The sequence below is a fragment of the Tyto alba genome, unplaced genomic scaffold, assembly GCF_018691265.1.
Source record: "Tyto alba isolate M040663 unplaced genomic scaffold, T.alba_DEE_v4.0 Super-Scaffold_34, whole genome shotgun sequence".
Taxonomy (NCBI): Eukaryota; Metazoa; Chordata; class Aves; order Strigiformes; family Tytonidae; genus Tyto; species Tyto alba.
In genome coordinates this window covers 4,489,429-4,511,377 of record NW_024881309.1, presented here as the reverse complement: position 1 = coordinate 4,511,377, position 21,949 = coordinate 4,489,429, and the positions used below count along the sequence as shown (strand labels likewise).

The 21,949-nt window shown below is 42.9% G+C and overlaps 1 protein-coding gene across 3 annotated transcripts in view; it reads left to right on the top strand.

Annotated features, from left to right (window-relative positions):
• XPO7 (exportin 7) overlaps positions 1-21,949 on the top strand; it is a 49,037-nt gene that overhangs the window by 14,166 nt on the left and 12,922 nt on the right. For 2 of the 3 annotated variants that reach the window (XM_032998325.2, XM_042801331.1), the window contains exons 2-14: positions 2,728-2,874; positions 4,542-4,635; positions 5,470-5,636; positions 7,750-7,815; positions 11,125-11,229; positions 13,734-13,899; positions 14,456-14,529; positions 15,865-15,984; positions 16,191-16,337; positions 17,140-17,312; positions 18,329-18,522; positions 19,624-19,729; positions 21,072-21,207. In XM_032998325.2, the coding sequence (XP_032854216.2) occupies positions 2,728-2,874; positions 4,542-4,635; positions 5,470-5,636; positions 7,750-7,815; positions 11,125-11,229; positions 13,734-13,899; positions 14,456-14,529; positions 15,865-15,984; positions 16,191-16,337; positions 17,140-17,312; positions 18,329-18,522; positions 19,624-19,729; positions 21,072-21,207 (1,695 nt within the window). Of the gene's footprint in view, positions 1-2,727; positions 2,875-4,541; positions 4,636-5,469; positions 5,637-7,749; positions 7,843-11,124; positions 11,230-13,733; positions 13,900-14,455; positions 14,530-15,864; positions 15,985-16,190; positions 16,338-17,139; positions 17,313-18,328; positions 18,523-19,623; positions 19,730-21,071; positions 21,208-21,949 lie in introns of all 3 variants that reach the window. The other variant, XM_042801330.1, reaches the window with a different exon arrangement.

The window sequence follows — 21,949 nt, the reverse complement described above, 5'->3', positions numbered from 1 at the left end:
AACCTGGGATGCAGTGTCAGGGCAGCTGAACTGCTCGGCTTGTCTGTGTGAGAGATAATTGAGCTAGGGCACAAGAGGAGGAAAGAATTTTTAAGGTATGTATATTAAATAAATAAATTTATGTAAAGAGTTTTCATCAGATAAATGTATTTGGTCAAACTGCAGCTTATAATGAATGTGGGGGTTTTGGATATTTGAACACATTAAATTAAAAAATAAAAAGACCATTCACTAACTTGAAATAATGGATGAAAACTCCCAAGTTTGGACATCGGTTTTCCCTTTGAGTTGCCCTCCTAGGCTTTGGTACTGTGCCCCAAAATACTCTCCATTCTGCAGCCCCCTCTGCAGCTACATATCAGGGGATACTGTGAGGGACAAGTATCAGGGGAACTTTAACTTGAGGATTGTCTGGACAGAGACACTCAGGACAGCTGCACGATAAAAGCCGTGATATTAAAAATATGTTTAAAACCTGGTGTGGATGGTTGCCTTAATCTAACGTAAATAGAGTGCACTTTCATTCCCCATTGAGTTGCTGGATAATTTGGACTAGCTTTTCCACATGTGTGATTTTTGTATTTTTTCAGAGGAAAACTGCTTTAATGACCGCAGTGTCATTAATTGGGGCATTTAGCGGTGACCTTGTATGCCATATCTCTTGGGCAGCAGACGGGCTATTCGGTTGGTGCGGTTGGCTTTTTGGCGTTGTTTTCTTTCAGTCCCAGAGGTTCCTTGTTTCCTCTGGCTCCGAGGGAGTTAAGTAACTGTAATCTGCAAGAAGGCTGGCACGGATCACGCACCGCGCACAAACAAGGGTGTTTTGTCATGGCGAGTGTCGCACAAAAGGAGCCGGCGGTTATTGCCACCAAGTCGCAAAAAGTCGCAGGGAATTAGCGTTTCTCAGAGGCGCGAAGAAAGCTGACTGTAGGGAAACCCCAGTCTTGAGCTTCTCCAAGAATTAATGCACGGTGATATAAAACTTTTTAAAAATAGGTTCTTTTTTTTTTCCAAAACTGTAAACTATGCTCTCTGGCTCGGTGTGGGACCATGGGCTGCAATTCATCGCTGTCCCGCTGCGGTGGTGGAGCTGGGCTGAGCTGCTTCCCAAGGGTTCCGTCCGTCGTACGCGTGTGGACCAGCTAAATGGTCACAAGGATTTTGGAGGAAATGGTGTTTTGTCGTTGGGCTGAAGAAGAGACACAGAAACAGGCACCTTCCTGTATGCAGACTTTGCCAACTGATTTTAAATAAGTGAAAGTGGATTTGTAATGAGAAACGGCAGGTGCTGACAAATGCTTAACCAGAGTCAATACGATTCATAATAGTTTATCGTTAATAATTGTTTATGTTCGTCTTAGATGTTTGAGAGTTTTCTGTGCAGAGTCTTAAGCCTCTGGGGTTTGCTTTTCTCAAAAGCAAAACTATGTTGAACTGCTGTCTGGCACTTGGCAAAGTTCTCTAATTTCTCTAAGATAGTGAGGCTGTCAGGACAACATTTTCCATTAGGTTGCTATTTAAAATAAAAGAGGAAAAAAAATATCAGAACTCTGGAATATGATACAAGGTAAGAGAATTTTTGCAGAGGATCCCCCTCTGTGTTTCTTCTAACACTGTCTTATCTGATGATCATCTCTGCAACAGAGCATCAAAATCTTCTGTGTGCTTTTGGCGTGGAATTGCTGTGCTTGTGCATAAGAAAGCATTCAGCTGTGTGCTGATGTGGTGTGTGAATCTGTTGTCTGACCCTGTAGGTAACTTGCCTTTTGCATAACAGTCTCTCCTCCAAAAATAAAATTAGGTGACTGATGCTCTCCTCCTTTTTAAAAATGCACAAAAGCACGAAAGTTATGGTATGCTTGTAATGATTTATCCCTGGAAACTTAGAATGCAGCCCTAAAGCAGTTGAAAATACCTTATTATTAATCTAGCAGTAAGAACCCGGGGGAATATTTATATCCATCTGTGAAGCCACTTTTTAAACTAGGACACCTAAGATTTCACTGGAGGAAACCATCTGCCTGGATCACAGTTTATGGCAAATATTTTCCAGTTGTTTGGGCACACAGAATCTGCCTGGTAGTTTTATTTCCCTTCAAACATGTTCACAGAGACACTGCTCAAAGGCATCCATCCCATTCTTCATTTCTTCTGTTCTGCTTTAGGTATTTTTGGCATGTGTAGTGTAGAAGATTTAACGTGAGATCCTTCCAGCATCCTGGGATACTGAAGTCTGTTATGGCACCCTGCAAAGGAAATACCAACTAAGCTTGTGAGGGATCTGACACTGTAGGACATAAAAGCTAGACGTGAGGATGGTCTTTTGCTATTAAAATGGGCAGGTTAGGATTATTGCCGTTACAGGACAAGATGTAAGAGTTTTTCCAGACCACCTCAGCCACACGGTACGGTGCGTTCAGGCTGGGTGAGCGCTCACCCTGGGAGTGGGTACCTGCATTGGGGTGTAAGAGGTGAAAGTGGGGAGGCAACGTGGTAGTTTGTCAGGTGTGAGAGGTAGCTGTGAAGTTTCTGTACAGGTAGTTTAGCGGGTTAAATGCATTTAGTTGGTGGAAGAACAAACTGCAAGTTGAGCATTTTCCTTCCATTGTGCAAACAGTGAAGTTAGCCATGTGTGTATGTATGTGTACGTATAACCTGAGTTAAACTGCTGCATAACTAAACTGTAAAAACTCTACTTTCTAACTGATTTGTTTTCCTGTGTTCCAGAGCCTAGCCCAGCTAGAGAACCTGTGCAAGCAGCTGTATGAAACCACAGACACTGCGACACGGCTCCAGGCAGAGAAAGCCTTGGTCGAGTTCACCAACAGTCCAGACTGCCTGAGCAAGTGCCAGCTTCTTCTAGAAAGAGGGAGTGTATGTAAAACAATATAGCTGTCCAAAATAGATCTTGGTATTTTGGGCATTGATAAGGGAAATAGCCCCAGGGTCTGGTATGCAGTGTTTATATTCCATACCCAGTATGCTCTCATGTATCTCAATTTGTGGGCAGCCAATGCCAAAAAAAGCATTGGCGCTGGTGGCTAATTATGCTGCTGCAGTGGTTACTACGAATGGTTGTCAATTCTAATGTCTTGTGGGCCTTGCTGCATTCTTTGCAGGCTACCACCCAGACATGTCAAGTTGAAAATATTATTATGGCAGTGGTATTGCATGGGCTGTGGGAACCGCTGCCTTCTCTATAGGCTTTGGGGAGAAAATGCTGTGGGCCCAGAGGTTCATAAGGAATAAAACCAGCAGTGTTTCTTCTGGAATGTTTCCTTGGAAAATTGCCCACGCTATAGTGTTGTCTTAATAATCCAGCAGTTTAAAACAGAGAAAATTAGATCATGTGCTTTAGAATTAGTGTTACGGAAAGGATGTAAAATATGCCAGCAGTAAATCCTGCCTGACTTTTTTAGCTTTCTTCTTTTGAAGTGGCCATTTGGTTTTTACTTTGTATCAGCACAAATAATGTTTAAAATGGCTTTGCCACATGATCTTGAAAGATATGACTTTTGGCAAAATGTGCATCCAGCTTTCATATCTATCAGATTGGAGCCTTGTTCACAAAAATAGGAAACATTAAACAGCCTGTTGTAAAGAGTAAGTCCTCCAGGAGGAGGTGGTGAAGGGAGGGGGAGAAGAGTGACACTTAACAGGCTTAGCAAACTTACATAATTATTTAACTTTTTGTTAAATTTGAAGTCCAGTGAATTCAAAACAAACTGATTTGAAGCGCTTCTAATGGGAACTAGCAACTGGTTTACCTGAGGACAAATACATATTTAATTTTTTTTAAGGAAAGTTCCTAAAGCCCAGTTGCATTCTCTGCATGTGATCCACTGTGCCTCTGACCCTTGCCAGAGGGCTGTGGCATCTTTTGCTCAGTCTGGGATCTGACTCGCTTTATACCGGACTGTCCTTGGGAATCTTGAAATAAATGTTTCCTGCGTCTTGGATACCAAGCTTTCTACAGTACTATATATTACAAAAGCTAGCATGCAAAATGCTTGTCATTACCCTGGCTGTAATTTATGGAATCGGGTGCAGCCGGGGGTTTTAGGTGGTTGAAGGCCATCATTTGTGTCCCTGAATTAGATTAAAGCTGGGTGGACTGTGTGCTGTTCTGTAAGAAATACATCTTAACCTGTATTTAGTGATCAAGTGGAAGTTGTAAGTATTGCTTAATGTATAGCAACGTACTCCTATGGCTCAGAGGGCTAATTGTCTCCTTCAGGCACGGTGTTTAAGGTAACTTCATGCAGTTTGACTACGTTTGCAGTTCTACTCCTGCCTTCAGTGGTGGTTCCGTTGTCTTCCACTCTTTAAAGGCTTTTACTTACTTTCTTCAAGTACTTGGCTTACTTCAGTGTCTGTAAAACCATAGCATTTATTCTATGTATTTCGACTTAGCAGTTAAATTAATGCTTTAAACCTAAATTTCCAGGGAGCAATTAGCTTAAAATCCAGCACTGCTGCTCATCTTCTGAAGTGTACGATAAAATTCTGTTTGTGTTTTGTCTTTTTTTTTTTCTTTACAGTCATCCTACTCCCAGTTATTGGCAGCTACTTGCCTTACAAAACTCGTGTCACGCACAAACAACCCTTTACCATTGGAACAACGAATAGATATTCGTAAGTACAAAATTTAATCTGTCTAACCAAACTAATGTGAATGTTTGTCGTATGGACTTTCATCCACAGGTGGGAGATTTCCTTCAAGCTACTGTGCTTTACAGTTTGGGCATCCTAAGGTACAGGCTGCCCAAAAGGCAAAGAAACATTTCCCTTAGGTGGCAGCTCCACCTGTATCATCAGCTAACAGACTTTAAGGCTAAATATACAGAATTTTTTGAGATGGAAGGGGGTGACAACTCTGTGGTCTTGTGAATAAACCAGTTGCATTTGATGAATTTCTTTTGAAGTATAAAATATGTATGGTGCTTGCCTCTTCTGAGGACATGCTTTCAAAACTGAAAATTTGTTATGGGTCTGTCAAATACCATTTAGAGTGTTTCCTGAGGGAGCAGTCAGTCTGTCACAGTGCTCTTTCCTGGGGAATGGCTGATACTTCCTTTCCTGCGAGGAAGGAGTCTGAATGCCATTCAGTCTCCTTTCTTTTTTACAAATGATGTGCAGATGATCGTCCCTGAAGAAAGGTCTTGAAATATTTTCTTGCTATTTACGTGTGCTTACAGAGGGTTGGACTTAATCTGATAACACAAAACAAGTTAGGCTTGTGGGGAGGAACTCTCACCTGTCTCTATCCACTTTCCAGATCTGTTCCGCAGCTTCAGTGTATGTTAAAGGCACAAACAAAAGGTCAACATTTATATCTGAACTTGCTACTGTGCTGGTTTTATTTTTTTAAAACAGCTTTCAACAAGATTCTTTTTCCTATCAGTGTGACCATCTCAGTTCCATCTGCCAAGTTTTTGTCTACAGATACACCTCTGCTCTGTGTTTCAGGGAACTATGTGCTCAACTACCTTGCCACTAGGCCAAAGTTGGCAACGTTTGTCACACAAGCACTAATCCAGTTATATGCCAGGATCACAAAGTTGGGCTGGTTTGACTGTCAGAAGGATGAGTATGTCTTCAGGAACGTGATCACAGATGTCACAAGGTTTTTACAGGTCAGATTTTTTGTAACATGAATACACACCTGGTGGGATTTGGAAGCCCGGGCATTTTCAGTTACTGTTTTGCACCTTAGTATCCTCTGTCCAGTCTTTCATCTGTGCATTTGTTGATTGACTAGTGACTACCAAGGCTCAGCAGCTGACAACTGGTAGAACAGGTCAGTTTTTATAATGTAAAGTTTGGTGGGGCAGGGATTTATATATGGAAACTGCAACCATTAGTATTCGATGGTAAGGCATGTCTTTTAGTGTTCCAGTTGCACAATTCTTCTTTCAAGCTCTCAAGCTTCAATATCCCATGCTGAGTGGTGCAAACTGGTAAACACGCAGGCTTGCTGTCTACCAGGGAAATACGTGCGTGCTTGAATTGCTTTCATTCACTGCAAGTGTGATATATCCATGGAAGTCACGTTTGATATTCAACTGAGTGATCATAACAATGTAGCTTAAAACTAGCCTGTTACGCAAACGTTACTGTTAACAGTTTTCTGTAGAAATCCTGACTGTTGTTTCATAAATGTACATGCTGTCACCACAGTATAGGGTTTCATTCCCAAACCAAAAGATTGTATAGGTAGAAGGTTGCATTTTTATCAACAGTTGTCTCCAAACTGAAACTTCCTCCTAGAGAGATCAGTAAATCCTGTAACACTATGAGTACTGATTTATTTGCTCTGAAACTTGCCCCCAAATCAAAAGTTGGAGGAAGACAATACAAGAGATCAGAATGACCAGAAATTCTTACAGGTGTGGAAAAGGAGAGGTAACGTTTAGAAGACTTTAATTTTGGAGTGGTAGAGTGTGGGCATTCAGAAAATAGACTAACTACTATTATTTTAGGCATTTATGGATGTCTGCAGTGACGTAGGATCTAGGTGTTAAGTAATTTAAAGATCATGTTCCTTTCTGCACTGGTAACTATGTCCCACATAGCTCGCAGGTGCTCGTAGCTGAAATTATCAGAGCTAGATTCCTTACTCTCCCAGCTCATGACATGGGGAGCATGTGCTTTTTATTCAGGAACCTAATTAAATGGTGTGAATATCTACTTGCTCTGTTCGGTTTGAGATGGTCTGTTCAAGTTACCTGTTCTGGCTGCTAAAGCGTACAGGAGGCTGCACTTTTTTAAGGACTTGGTTCAGCAAGGTTTTCCAGTGGCTTCTGTCTAGATATTATCATGTAATTACTGAGACTGTTGTCAAGAGATGGCTCCAGTAAAGAAGTGGCCATGGTCCCAAGCCTAAATATGCTTGAATTTCTCTGTTGCAGATGTGTTCAGTCTTCGAAGCTGGAGATCAGGGCAGTTTGTGCAGATGGTGCAAAGCAAGGTGGAGCTAGGAAAAGAAACATCATTTATTAGTTACAGCACAGAAACTGGGGCAAAGGAACAATACAGGTTGTTTCTCTTAAATCATTTGATAAATGGATTACCATTTCTAGTGGAGAGGTATCTGTAACAGACTTATTTCACAATTGGCCCCTTGTTGGCAGTCTCAAGTGCAGCCGGAGGCTGAACAGGCTGTGAAGAATGGACTCCCTTCACTGGGAGATAGGCTGTCCTTCTTGGCAGGCGGGTCGTGTGGAGAAACTTGGTCAGCTGCTACTCATGTTGTTCAAGGCCTGTAGTTTAAAAAGGGGAAGAAAACAAAAAAGTTTATTTCCCAGAGTTTTCATCTGGCAACTTTAATACTCATCCTGATGTTGCAGAAATTTCTGCATGCATTACCACAGCTTCTGTTTAAAATTAAGCAAACTGATTTAAAAAAAAAATAAATCTAAATAAATCTTTTCAGAGTTAGGGCATAACACAAAAGTGTTGATTAAACTATCAAATGAAAGGTGCCTATTTTTATTCGCTCATGTTACTGAACTCTTTAGAACCATTTGCACTGTTAACAACATCAGGTACTTTAAAAGCATGTTTTAAATTCTCTGCTTGGTATTGCTCATGGGCTTTTTTCCGGTCACAATATTACAAAGATAAAGCATTTCTAGACAAACATGTCTAGAAATCTTCCAAGCAGAAAGGTCTTTGAATGATGGTGAAGCTGAATGAAATCATTTTGGCACTGCTAACTGCCTTCCCTATCCCCCTTTCCTCCTTCAGGATAGTGTAGAGCACTGCATCATAGGAGTGACAATCCTGTCCCAACTAACTAATGAAATTAATCAAGTAAGTGCTACAGCCTTCCTCAGTGAAGTAAGTGTCCAATTTTCTCATTCATATTGTTGTGTCCTGCTGTGTGTCTGTGCATTGTTTGGGGGTTTTTGTTTGGTTTTTTTTTTGGTGTCGGGGGGTGTTGTGTGGTGGGTGTTTTCCTTTTCTTTTTTTTTTGTTATTTTTACACAGTCACTTACTGTTGTGGTAAGATGCTGAAACCTCCTGTCCTGAGGAATTGTTTTGTTTCACTGGCATCTTCCATCTTCTCTCATATTTTGATGTAATCTTCTGAGATGAAATAGGAAAGAGCAATGCTAAGCAGCTAGCCAAGCACGCCTCGTGAGGACAAAGCCCCGAGCATGAGGCCTTCCCTAGGACCTTCTGTTGTCGGTCCCCGTGCGTTGTTTCAGCTTTACAGCATCCTTGTGCCAAGAAGTGAATGAAGCATGCCCTCCTCTGAACTGACCAGGGAGATGAAACAAAGAGGATTTATCAAATCATGCAGATTTTTAAAGCGTCCTTTTCATTCAGTACTAAATTTCATAGCGTTCCCAGCGGGTAGTTCTCAAATTCTGCCAGTTTATAGGGGCTGAGTGCCGAGTCCCTTACACAGCCCTGGCCCTGGGTGACTGGCAGAAGAAGGGCTGGGCACGCCGAGTCCATGGTGCTCTGGCATGGCACCCGGTCGTGCCAGCTGCAGCAAGTCTTCTCCAGGTTGGTTAGTTTGGTGGTTTGTAGAGCCCTCTAACCTTAACGCTGCCTCTTGATATTTATGTTGAAAGCTGGAACAAGAGGCCTTACTTGGTGCTCTCTAAGCTTGCATCATTTTCCTAATCAGGCAGGCAGACTCTGCTGTAGCACTGTTGGTGGCTACCACAGCCCTAAGGCAGCGTGAGGGTTGCCACGTGTATAAATGTCTCTTAATATTACTAGGAGGACCGGGTGTAACTAAGTATATTGATTTTAATACCTTACTAAGGAAACTAACCTTTCACTTTTGCTGGTATGTTGGCTAATCCAGGCATTGGAACAGAGAGAACCTTGACTGGCATTTGAAGGATGATTACTAATCGTTTTCAGAACTGGAAATGGAGGAGAAGGTTATGTCCTAGCCAGGGCAAAGCACCAATTTCTTCTGCTGGGCTTGATGAAGTTCAGCACCTCTGAACTTCCCAAGCCCTGCACCATAACCTGAATGGCTTCTGCATCCGTTTCAGACCCCAAATTCACTCATATTCCTCAAGCCTGGCCTGATCAGTCAATCCTAACCCACAGATCTCCTCCTAACTCTTAAGCCGTGCCTTATTGTTACCATTTCCTTGCCCAGACTTTTGTACAACCCTAACTCCACCTTGGCAGAGGGATGATCCCTCGCTTGCATTAAGGATGAAAGCAAGTCCGTTTACCTCTCTAAATTAGCGCGTCTGTTGGCATCTTTGTACAGGGCTACAGCTTCTGCTTGCAGGAGAGTGGGCAGCACAGAAACTGTCACATGTCCCAGTTCCAGAGTCTCTACAGGTTGATACTAAGATAAAGAACAAAGCTAAAGACTTTGATCAAAAAATCTCTTCCTGATATCTTGGATATTAAATCTGCCACAGTTTACTACTCGTTCCTAATTGTGCTTTGTGCCAGCAATTGCACAGGGCTGGATTCAGTGACTCATCTTGGAAAGTCTAAAACTGCTGTTACTTACAAAATGATAAATCTGCCAACATGCCCACTCATCAGAGTGGGGTCATGTATTGTACATAGCAAAAAAAAAAAAAAATGCCCAAAAAACCCCTTGCGGGGCTTCTCTTTGGGCTTTTTTTGATAACTGTTTAAATTTTTAACTACATTGCATGAGAACTGAATTTTCTAGAGCTCTGTTTACTAAAGCTTTTGTTTTAAAAGCTCACAGTACAAATAAAATAGAGTGTTAGTAACTGTTTTGAAGTATCAGTTTTCATCCTGTAAGTACTGTACAGACTTGCCTGGAGGTACTGAGTGTCCCCTGTATTGTAGAAGTTCACTGATTTAAGCCACATGGCCTAATGGTAAAGAAAAGGGAAATGCTCGTTTGCCAGAAGCCCAGAAATCTGTGAGATTTGTAATAACCATGGAGAGAGTAAATAATGCTCATTTTCTTAAAGACCCTGAAATCTAATAGTGTGAGCTGAGAAGTGATAATCCAATCATTAGAGCACCTGGCAAGTTTAGGTCCAGTTCTGATCTGCCACCAGCTACTGGGTCATGCAGGGCTTCTCTTTCTCACCTGTAATATAAGAGACAAGAGTGTTTGCATCCTCCGTGGGGTTGTTGTGAAGGTTAGAATGTTAAAGTGAGGTCCATAGTGGTTAGAGCTGTACTGCTTCCTGCAGTACTGGATGACGGGTGCATATTTAAGGTTAGCAGAGGTGTAGTAACAAAAGCATGAAGAAAATGGAGATTGATGTTGTGTGCCTCTGCTCTGGGCTGCAAAGAGGCTCCATCCCAGATGCACTATGATAACTGACTGCCCATCAGATAACTCATGCTGGGCAAGTGGAATTTTGCCAGCCTGCGTTCAAATAAATAGCAAAGACATGAAGTATGCCTTTGCTTTTTACCTCTTCCTAGAAAATAGTCTGTGAAGTGACATAAGTTGTGCTGCTGCTCACCTGTGCTGGCCCACACTAGAAGGCAGTGGTTGAATCAATTGGAGACTCCGTGATCCAGTATAAAGCAGTATGTCTGTATTCACCTCTTAGATCACATGTCAGCTTTTTATTCTGATGTGGTGAGAGGTCCAGAACTGGAGTTTGTAATAGGCACAGCAAAGTCCAAACTGGCTGTCACTGGTTAACTCTCCTTCTAGTTTTCTTCTCATCTGTGCAGGTTCAGGAGGGGAATTATAATTGCTAGTAGTTGGCCATGTGTCTGCCCAGCGGCTTCAGGTAGGATTTAACTTTTAGGAGTTCAGAGCACTTTAGAAAGCACTGTTCAAGTTTCTAAACTGACTGAAGTGCTGTTGAAAATACTGCTGTTGATCCTGCTTTGGAAGAGATTTTAATAACTTGAGAGTAAACCCAGCTCTGCTTTCTGGCAGAGGTACAGTGAAACTGCCTTGTGAGTATTGTAGGTGGAAAGCCCTGTCACCGGCCAGCAATATGATTTTATCCGTGGAAGAACCACTGTTCTGCAGGGGCAGTGCATCCCCCTGGTTTAGCCACGTGGTGTGACATCGCTCTGGGGAGGGAAACCTTGGTGTCCCAGTGCTTAACAGGGTTCCTACGGGTTCTGCTGGTCTCGTTCCACCTCTGCTCGTCAGTTCTAAGCACTGGTTTTCTCTCTGCTCAGGCGGATACTACTCATCCACTGACCAAGCACAGGAAAATAGCCTCTTCCTTCCGAGATTCATCCTTATTTGATATTTTCACACTGTCATGCAATTTACTGAAACAGGTAAGGAAGCTGTTGTTTGTCATCTCTCTCGGGGGGCTCTGTGTTGGGGCAGCAGACTTTGGGCTGGAGTTCCCACTGATGTAACGCTCCTGGAACAAGTGCTGTTGTTCTAAAAGCTTGTTTTTTGGGATAGTTTTGGCTTAGGTTTGTATAAAAAAAAAAAAAACACAACAAACAAACAAACAAAAAAAGCAACATGACACAAATACAGAAATATAACTCTCTTCAACAGTTAACTATTTTCAACAATTTAGATTGAACGTACGTGCTTCAACCCTGAGGCTTGGGTTAAACTTTCCTGTCTTAAAGCATCAGGAAAGAGATGAGATGTTTGTTTTACATTTTAAATATCTTTGATTTACAGTACTGGCAGAGAGGTTTCCTGTAAAATAAGTCCTCGTCTTTTTTTAACCTCAGTTTAAAACCCACGTGATGAGAGAAAAAATGCTAGTGAAGATAAGTTTAGTAAATTGAGACTAAAGTTTGTCCTTGGTGTTTTAACACGTGATAAATATTAGATTGTCTTGTGTTCTCCAGGTTTTTATTTTGTGCTCATTATCACACATGAGTTAACATGCTTTAAAAATACTTCTCTTGGGACAAGGTAGCAATGCTCTGTAGTAGGGTTGGGTTTTTACCCTAAGAGAAGCAGTTTTTCTTTCATTTGAAGTAGCACATGTATATTTTGTAATCAGGTAGATTATCTGAATAAAATTCTTGATTCTGCATCAGTTTCTTTCCTAAAAAGCTCATCTGGATTTCTAATGGTGCCTTTAAGAATACCCCTTTATGAGAAAGTTTACCCCAATAAACTGAGTGACAGTAGCACAGATTTGATTAGTTTAACTTTTATCCTTCCATCTGAGTGAAGTGTCAAAGTTGATAAATAGCACAAAGAGTGTAAAGGAAATTTTATTTTAAAGTATTTCAAAATGAGCAGCTCCAGTTCTATCAATAATAAAGGTGGATATGTGGGTGTAATTTGATCTTTCTTCTCCTCCTGGTTTCTAAACGAAGCAAGGCTTGTACAATTATGCTAGTCATCCTTTCCCATGCACCCATCCTCCTGACCCATAACAGCTCTGGTAACTTTTGAGTTCATTGGCTTATTTCAGGTGCATTTGATGGTCAATTAGAGGTCTCGGATACAAAAGGATCCCCTCTAGTTTTGTAAAAAGAAGCGCCTGGGGAGGTCTAGGCAGAACAAGGTCCTTATAACTGCCCAGACTCGTTGGAGACAATTCAGCAAGTGCTGGTACTCAGCCAGGAGGCATAAACCAGACTTTGTTACCTGGTGTCTCCAGAGCTGCACTCTCACTGTTGTCCTGTATGCGTAGCTCTGGCTGAGCTACTGCCCATGCTGCTGTTGCTGCATCACCACGGGGATGTAGAGACTAGACGGGCATGGCTTGTCTTGGGAGGAAGCCTCTGGTTTTCCACCCTAACTCTTAATCATCTTGCTTTTGTTTCTTGGGATGCTGTAGTTGAAGACAGGTTGGAACATTTTCTGTTGTCTCATGCAACGTCCTTTTTTTCCTGTGATTAAACACCTGCTACACCAGTTATATGCCTTTTTTTTGTCTAATAGAAACTTCTGCTTTACATAGAAAAGTTTGAGACAGCTACTAAGGCATTCCTTTCAAGTGGGGGGCATTGGGCTGCAAGAAACCGATGACCACGTCTGTATCCATGTCTGTAAAATAGGGTGCATTTAGGCACCCCCAGAAGAGTAAGTCTTTTCAATACAGTGGGGAGAGTGAGGAAGAACATTCCAGCAACACTGGCACTGGTCTTGGCAGAGTCAGCGCAGTCCAATGTGTTATTTGCAATAGACTTAAGCTGGAAGATGTTAGGTTGATTTTTTTTTTTGTTGTTGTTTTTAAGTACAGAGCGATAATAGAAAGGATAGACTGGCTGACCTGTCCCTGGAGTGCTCACCTGAGTGGTACATTTAAACTGTGGTGAAACGACCTAGCATTTTGTGTCCATCAAGTTCTTTGTGTTACTTGAGAGTATCCATGTTTTCCCTGCCCATAGCAGAGCACTGTAACCAGAGCAGGGCCTATACAGATCCTCTGTGCAACAAAAGTGAATGCACTCATTTCCATCCGAGGGTTAGGTGGAGCAACAGGATTCCCTGCTGCTGAGTGCTTGTCAGGCAGAAAATGTATTCGTGTGTTTAACCTTAATAAGAACTTCCTTATCTCCTGAATCTCGCAGTATAATTGCAAGCTGGCAAGCCTGGCTGCTTCTCTCCTGTGCAGTACAAGCCGAGTGAAAAAGAAAGCGCTGTCTGTTTATCCATCTCGTGTAAAGACTAAGCATGTAAATACACACGCTGTCTGTAAAAGTATGTGATAGCTGGGGTTGGTGCTTGTGGCATATGATCATTATGATTGCCACATCCTGTTTAAAGTTGAATTACTGCTGCAAACTCAGCTGTCACCTTGATTTTTATTTTTTTTTTTCTTTTTACCTTTTTAAATCTGATGGTTTCTTTATAGGCTTCTGGGAAGAACCTGAATCTAAATGATGAAAGCCAGCATGGTCTGCTCATGCAGCTTCTTAAGCTCACACACAATTGCCTGAACTTTGATTTTATTGGCACATCAACAGACGAGTCCTCAGATGATCTTTGCACTGTGCAGATCCCAACCAGTTGGAGATCAGGTAATCTTGGTGGAGGAAGAGGGCTAGTCTGCAGCCTACCAGCTGAAAGCATGGCAGACTTGCTAAATCCCTCTCTATATTTAACAAATACACTCTTGCACACAATGCCAGATGTAAAGTCCAGTGTTTCCCTAGTGTGATTACAGATGCAGTTCAGTGTGTGTTGGCTGTCTTGAGCCAAAACACTCCTCTAACCTTCCAGTCTTACACCTGCCAATTCAAGAAACAATAAACTGTTGGGGGGTTTTTTAAAATGTAAATAACAAATAACTCAGCACCTGTTCTCAGCATCCTTGCTGTTCTCACCAGTCATTTTGCAGGCAGTTTCACAGATTATGTTCTTAAAATATTTTCCTGTAATTTTGTCTTAGTACCAAGTACCAGCGGTTTTATTTCTAGGAAAGGCAATTGTGTAAAAATGTAAAATCCTGTGGAAGTTTTCTTACAGTGTGGTACTTCGTGTGAGAAGTACACATGCCATTGTTACGATAAGCATTAGACTCATGGAAAGCAGTAAATGGAGGTGTTCTCAGTAAAATGCTCCGTTCTGTTTCAGCATTCTTGGATTCTTCGACCCTTCAGTTGTTTTTTGATCTTTATCATTCCATCCCTCCTTCGTTTTCTCCTCTGGTAAGTTTATTTTCCTTACAGACTCATCTACCAGAAAGTGTTTGTAGGATTTATCTGAGAAACTTACTGTTGGTTAAAATGCCATAGGCTGCCTTCAGACAGCTCCCTTTGCTTTGGTGGCACTGCCTTCTGCGACAGCGACAAAAGGCAGGCTGGTCCCGTGCTGCTGCCGATAGTTTTGATGCATCTGCAGGTTTGGGGTTTGGCCTGAGAGCAGCTTGATTGCTGAAAGTCCAACCTACTTCTTTGTGCTTGTGTAGCTCTGCCAGCAGGCCCTTTTTGAGGGATGTAGCTTATGCTATTTCCACTGTACTGCTAAGTTGGTCCTAAAACCTTACTGCGAGTGGGTAGCAAGTCTGGGAGCACAACTGAAGAATGTAATTTCTCCTTCCATGCTTTAAAACTAGGCCATGTCCCAGTTGGATGAAATGGCCAATAGCACAATTCGACTAAAAGTTGGATTATTTCTTCTTGAAAAAAATTGCCTGCCAGGCATTTATCTATGGGATAAATATTTTTCATAATTAATGCTACAATGAAAACAGGCCCTTTGGCTAGGGAGGGAAGGGTCCTTCAGAAGTGTTTTTTTTCTGCTGAGACTCTCAGCACCGTTCATTATGTTGAAGGGTTACTTGCTAATTCTGAATTTTGAGCCTCAGATATTCATGAGAGACTTTTAACAGTGTGAGACTCTCGTTTTTGCTACTGAATAGAAATCTGAAGCAATTATGCCCTTAATTGTCCTGCCTCTTTGATCAGTAAATGTAAGAGCCAGCAAGAATGAGAGGCTGGGCAGGTAGTCCTTACGCTGGTCAGAGGGAGCGGGGCTGCAGGGTGCCCTTCAAAACCCTGCTCACCAGCCTGTTACTACAGCAGCTGCACCCTTGGGACTCACCCTCCATTTAAATTTCAGAAGTTTGGGTTGAGAACAATTTGGGACTTTTTTTTTCTTGCCAGTCGTCTATCTTCTGCGATACTTTTCCAAGTCTGTGTTAAGTTTACCAGCTTTCCCCACCAGCCCTTGTGTATTTTCAGTCTTAAGTGATCTGTGTTCTCCCTCTGAAGAAATCCTGGCATTTCCAGGAGCAGAGTTTGGAACACACCTTTGACTGTCAGGCTGGAGACATTCCTTTGGGTCATGTGTTTCTCTCTGCTGTAATTTGTTTCTACACTTTTACATAGGCTGCACAGAATTGCAAAGATGAAGGAGCTGTTGTGTAGCATGCAAAGGAGCATCAGAGTTGTGTGATTTGTTGTGTCACAAAAAGGAGAAACGTGCTGTTCATTTTATTGTTCCCCTCCCCCCTTTCTCTTTATTATCTTTGCCCCTTTTAGGTTTTATCCTGCTTAGTGCAGATAGCCTCTGTACGCCGATCCCTCTTCAACAATGCGGAAAGAGCAAAGTTTTTATCTCATCTCGTTGATGGAGTTAAACGAATACTGGAAAACCCACAGGTGAGTATTTCGGATGCAGTCAGTGGAGTTGCTTCCTCTGCATCAAGTTTCTTCGCCACAAATACTTTCAGATACACATGTCCCACTTGTGGCACTGGGGAGAAGGGCGCAGCATCTTTTCCTACCGTTCCACCGTAAATCTGCACCTCTTTTAGCAGACTCTGATGTGCTGCAAATCAATTCTTCTCCTCTTTTTCTCCTCTCAGAGTTTGTCAGATCCAAATAACTACCATGAGTTCTGCCGATTGCTGGCCAGATTGAAAAGCAATTACCAGCTGGGAGAGCTGGTGAAGGTGGAGAACTATCCCGAAGTCATCCGACTCATTGCCAACTTCACCGTGACCAGCCTGCAGGTACAAAATGGTTTTCCTTAGCCTCGATGGGTCTGTATGCCTCTTGTCTTCTCTTGAAACAAAATTATAGCCCTCTTGTCTGTTCTTTACCCCTTAATTCACTGTATGTTATTTTTACCAAAAAACCCTGCAGACTCTGTGACAGAATCCTGCGGTGTAGCATTGACGATTCTGTGAATTCCTACTGAATGGAACAGGAGCAGTATGTGGGGGAAGGCAGGGTTGCTATGCCTTCAGAGTCTTTCCATGTCCTAGCAGGGGAAGAAAAAAAAACCCAACCTTGTTAAATAAGGCTTATTTTTAGAATTATGTATCACTTCACTATTAAAATGCAGTTGCAGGGATTGCTAGTAATATGAATATTGTGCCATATTCCCACTGAGTTTTCCACTGGTATAGAGCTTGTAACTACACCCCTGCACAGAATATGGTTTAAAAAAATTGTATAGTTTACATAATGCCTTTGTTTGTTAAACTTTAATATTTACCTGGAAAACAGCTTGAACCTCTACATTCTGTTTAGAGAGCTGTCTGCAGCACACTACAATATGAGCTTGGCAGTAGTTTGAGACCAAAGGCTTTGGCTCAGCTACACAGCCTAGGAACTGGGGATTATCTTCTGGTCTTTACTGAAAGCTGATAATGCCCACTGAATTCAGGTGTGAACTGAAATTCCTTGTTAAAATTGGCAACCAGATCATTAAAGCTTTTAGATCTAGTGCTACGTGAGTCAAAATAATTACGGGTAAAATAATCAAAGACACGATTCACTGGTTTCCTTTTCTTTTTTGGCTCCTGGTAGCACTGGGAGTTTGCACCCAACAGCGTCCACTATCTCCTAAGCTTGTGGCAGCGGCTGGCGGCGTCAGTGCCCTACGTTAAAGCCACAGAGCCTCACATGCTCGAAACATACACACCAGAAGTCACAAAAGCTTACATCACCTCCAGGCTGGAGTCCGTGCACATCATATTGAGGTAAGGAAAGCAGAGAGATGGCAGCACTTCTGCTTGTCAGCCCCAGAGTCTAACGCAGAAGGTTCTAGCGTGTATCCCTTCTGAGTTTTCTTTTAAAAATGGGCACAACTGCAGGAAGTTTTGTGAGTCACCAAAGGATTTCTAAAGGAGGCTTACCTAAATCACATATTCTGTCTTGTATAAAAAAAAAAAAGTGGTTTCCGACATGTTATGGGTAGAATTCATCATACCTAGCATCACACATCTGCAGCATACCATTTACACTCTGAATTGCCATCGTAGCAGAGAGGAATAATTACACAAAGTGTGCTTCACTTAATTTTTAGATCTCTGACGTAGGATGGCAAAAATTATACCTAAAAAATTTGTTTGTTTTTTTTTCTTTCCTTTGGGCGTAGGGGCAGCCTACAGGATGCTGTTGCAGTGCCTGAATTTGTGTGGGATGAATTCCACCTTGTGTGTGTTTGTATTTGAAAACAAACATTCAAGTATAGAAAAATAATGCTCCTCTTAGGGAAGATTGATCAGCTTGTCCCTTTATAGGTATCTAGCAATACAAGGGAGGAACAGCACGTTTAGCTAGTTCTGGAGTTTTGCAGTAAACTTGTTGTTGAGGTTAGTATATTTAGAGGAAAAGGCAACTAAAACATTGAGAAAGATGGAAAAATGTGTGATACAAAGACAACGAGGCAGAGACGTCTGGCACTGCACATTCTGTTCAAAGACCTGGGTAAATGTCAAAGACGTAGGAAGAGCTTACTCATCCCAGGTCCTGATGGCCTTTCCACCTGCACCACTACTGTTCTTCTGATTTATGGCCCCAGTAACAGTCAGATGATTAGATCACTCTGTGTAGCTCTCCACCATGACAAATAGTAGAGGCAGAGACTTTAGTCGCTGGAGTTGCTGTATGCCTGGGAAAGCATCCTCTCTACCTGATAGAAGTAAGCTTATGTTATGGGTTAGGCTATCTCGACGTTTTAAGTCCTTTTCTGATCTGTTTTCTTGCTGCTTAGGGATGGTTTGGAAGATCCACTGGATGATACTGGCCTTGTGCAACAGCAGCTAGACCAGCTCTCCACCATCGGCCGGTGCGAGTACGAGAAGACCTGCGCTCTGCTTGTGCAGCTCTTCGACCAGTCAGCCCAGTCCTACCAGGAGCTGCTGCAGAGTGCCACTGCCAGCCCCATGGACGTTGCTGTACAAGAAGGTGAGCAGGCTTGGAGGACTGTGGCCTGTGAGCTTGCAGTAGGCTGCCCATTCTCAAAAGCAGCGTTTCGGAAGCCTGTATTGCTGGTGTAATCTGTAAATGGGAAGGCAGATCTCACAAACCTTCCCTTGGGGAGGTGCCTGTATGGCGTAGAATATTTTTGGCTGTGGACAGACACTCCCAACGCACACAGCAGTGCTGGCTGCAGATGGTTTTGTCCTACAACTGACTCCATTCCTTTTGAGGGGGGAATGTAGTGCATCTCCTTGCCCAGTCTTCCAGAGACAAGTTCTGAGGATGTTGCCCCATCCCTCTCTTGTCCAAGCCAGCATAAGGAGTGCTCATTTGAACCTCCCCCCGGCTGTGTGGCAGAAACCTCCAGCTGGTTGTTGGTAATGAGTAACTGGGAGTGAGTGGGGTTTTCAGCTGGTGCCACTGTCTGGAGGAGGGTGTCTGTCTGCAGCATTGGGTGGGTTCGGCGTGGAGGTTTTGTACTTGCACAGCTGGTTGTTTTAGGAATTGCTCAACACTGGCCAGAAAGAAAGCAGTTCCTTTGGAGGTTCAGGTATAGCTGTGTAATGCCTCCTCTCTAATAATGTAGCTGGCTTCCCCTTTCATGGAGGAGTTGGGCACATCAGCACAGGTATGAAAACTGTTCCTCTTCCTTCTGAAACAGTATTATCTGATCTAACACAGTACTCTTTCCTTTTTTTTTTATTTTTTTATTTTTGTGGGGGAAAAACTCCATATGATGCTGACCTCTCCACCAGCCTCATGTACTTTGAAAGAATAAACAATGACTGTTGGCATCTGCACATGTCTAAATACATGGAATACAGTTTTACAAGACAGTGGCTTTCCACAGTAGAATAGCTTTAAATAACATAAATCTTCCAGGCAGACCTTGCATTCTTGTTTCTTTTCTAGCAAAGTCATGCCTGTTCTCCACCAAGTGAAAAATTGAGTAGTTTTGGTAAAAATGGGCGCTAAAGCAGAAAGGCACTCCTTGTGAATCCTGTCTTTGCCAAAATAAAAAGCAGATTGCCTCATCAGCTTCCTCCGTGTGACGTGCTTGGTTCTGATGTCCTCTCTTGTTTTCAGGGCGCCTGACGTGGCTCGTCTATATTATCGGGGCAGTGATTGGTGGTAGGGTCTCGTTCGCCAGCACGGATGAGCAGGATGCAATGGATGGCGAGTTGGTTTGTCGGTAGGGATGCTGACTGTTTTCTAGCTGCACCACTATTGAAGTCAACAAAAGAATTGCTGTCGTGAAGCTGCCACCATGTTCTTCCCCTCTTTGTCACTGAAAAGAACAGGGTGGAAATGGCTATCCTGAAAGAAAAGTTTGGTGGCGCTGGCTAGAGCCAGATGGCAAACATCTGCTGTGGCTCAGCTAAACTGGGAAATCTGGGGTTATAAGAAAGAGAATCAGAGGGGAAGAGCATGTAAGAGGGGAATTTATACAGGGCCTAAATGCATGCATTGGAGTAGAGCTAAATGCATGACGGTTCTTTGCTGGGTTGGGGGGAAAAGTCTTTTTCCTAGTTACTAATCCAAAGTGGGTTTTGTCCATAAATATGCCGTGAACACTGTAGTTCTTCTATAGCTGTTAAAACTTTATAATGTCATCTAACACGTGCTGAGTTTTCGGGATTGTAAATCCCCTCCAGTGCAAAGCTTTATTTGATGGGTGCGAAAACACGCCGCTTACAATTTATGAACAACCTGGAGTCACACTGACTGCTTTGTGGTGCAGAGCTTAATTGCTCTGCTTGGAAGCCAGGGTGGTAACCGGGCTAAAGTGTGAATGTATGGGAGCTGGCCGCTGGCAAGCCGATAGATAACATCAAGCACTGGCTTCCCATGCAGCTGATGAATTACTGAAGGGGAAATGGGGAGACCCCAGATACATTTCAGCTACCCTTAGTGCCAGCATATACGATAGATGTTCACAGAAATCTGTTTACATTTTATCTTCTTTCCCACTCTGTGCTTTGTGGCACTTGCCGAAAAGAATATCGTTGCTTTTGCCACCCCTGTTCTGCTGCATGTGTGTTACCCCCAGATCCTTCCACCCTCTCCTTGCCAGCAAGGTCTGCTCGTTTAGCCTGTGCACAGGTCACAGCATTGTTTCTGCAGGGCTCACAGCAAAAGCAAAACTGAAGTGGGAGTGTCGTTTAGAGTCTGGCTCTTGTGAGGGGAGCAGGTAGTGGTTTCTCAGGTGGGTTTGAGAACATGATGGACCAGTCACTGGGTAAGTGTGCTAAAGCACCTGGAGCTCACTTCTGCAGCAAATTGAAACCAAGGCCTTGCATCCCTGTTAGAAGGGATAGAGAAGCCTTTACAGCGACCTTGCACAGAAGGAGAATGTGCCCTAGTCAGTCTTTTGTTACCAGTTTTGTCAGTTCTTGACCCAAAACGACAAAGCCCACGGAAGGTTAAAAATGTTAAAACTGTGGCACGCAGCCTGGAAACATCACCATGTGTCAGAAATCCCTCGTTTCTCCCCGTGTCCATCAGCAAGCTGTGTTTTTCCCACCTCTCTCCAGAGTGCTGCAGTTGATGAACCTGACGGACTCTCGTCTGGCACAGGCTGGGAATGAGAAGCTGGAGCTTGCCATGCTGAGCTTCTTTGAGCAGTTCCGGAAGATCTATATTGGAGATCAGGTGCAGAAGTCTTCCAAGGTAATCAGTCCCCTTGGCTATATCTCTTCGGCAATGCAAAGTCCAGTAAAAGCTTCCCTTATTTAAATGAAAGCAAGTGACATGTTTTCCTCATAGCTGAAAATATTTAAGAGACCCGTTTGCTGTGTTTTCTAGATACATGTCCAGTGTTAACATTGCAAACCCTGAGCTGTTTTTGAAATACCATGTTTTGTATGCGTCAGGAAGGAGCCAGTGACTATGACAGTAAGCCTAGAACTCGAGACCTGGTTCAGTTTGGTTACCTGCCAGGTTTCTGCTGTGACTCCAAATGAGTCCCTTAAGCCTATATACTTGTGAAAGTATACGAGTCGCACCACCTCGTACACCCCTGAGGAGCCTGAGGTCGGCATCTGTGCCTTGCTTCCTCAGCCCTAAAGTGAAGATAAGTACCCATTCTCTTCATCACACGGCAGTTGTAGGTGTACTGGACTTCGAACGCCTTGGTGCATCTTTAGAGATGCAAATTTAGGTTTTTAAATAAATGTTTTTTAAATAAAGAGTATGTAGAGAACGGGAACATCATTACTCCAGAATTCGGTTCTCTTCCAATAACCTATGACCTTCCTCCCCCATCTCACACAGACTTCAGAGCAGTGATGTGACAAGGGGCTTAGAGTTCCAGACAAATACACCAAGATACTGCATATAGCTGCAGATGGAGGAGCACAGTTGTTACATTCCCTTTCCCTAGGAAAAGCAAGTGCTTTGCCTTCCACGTACA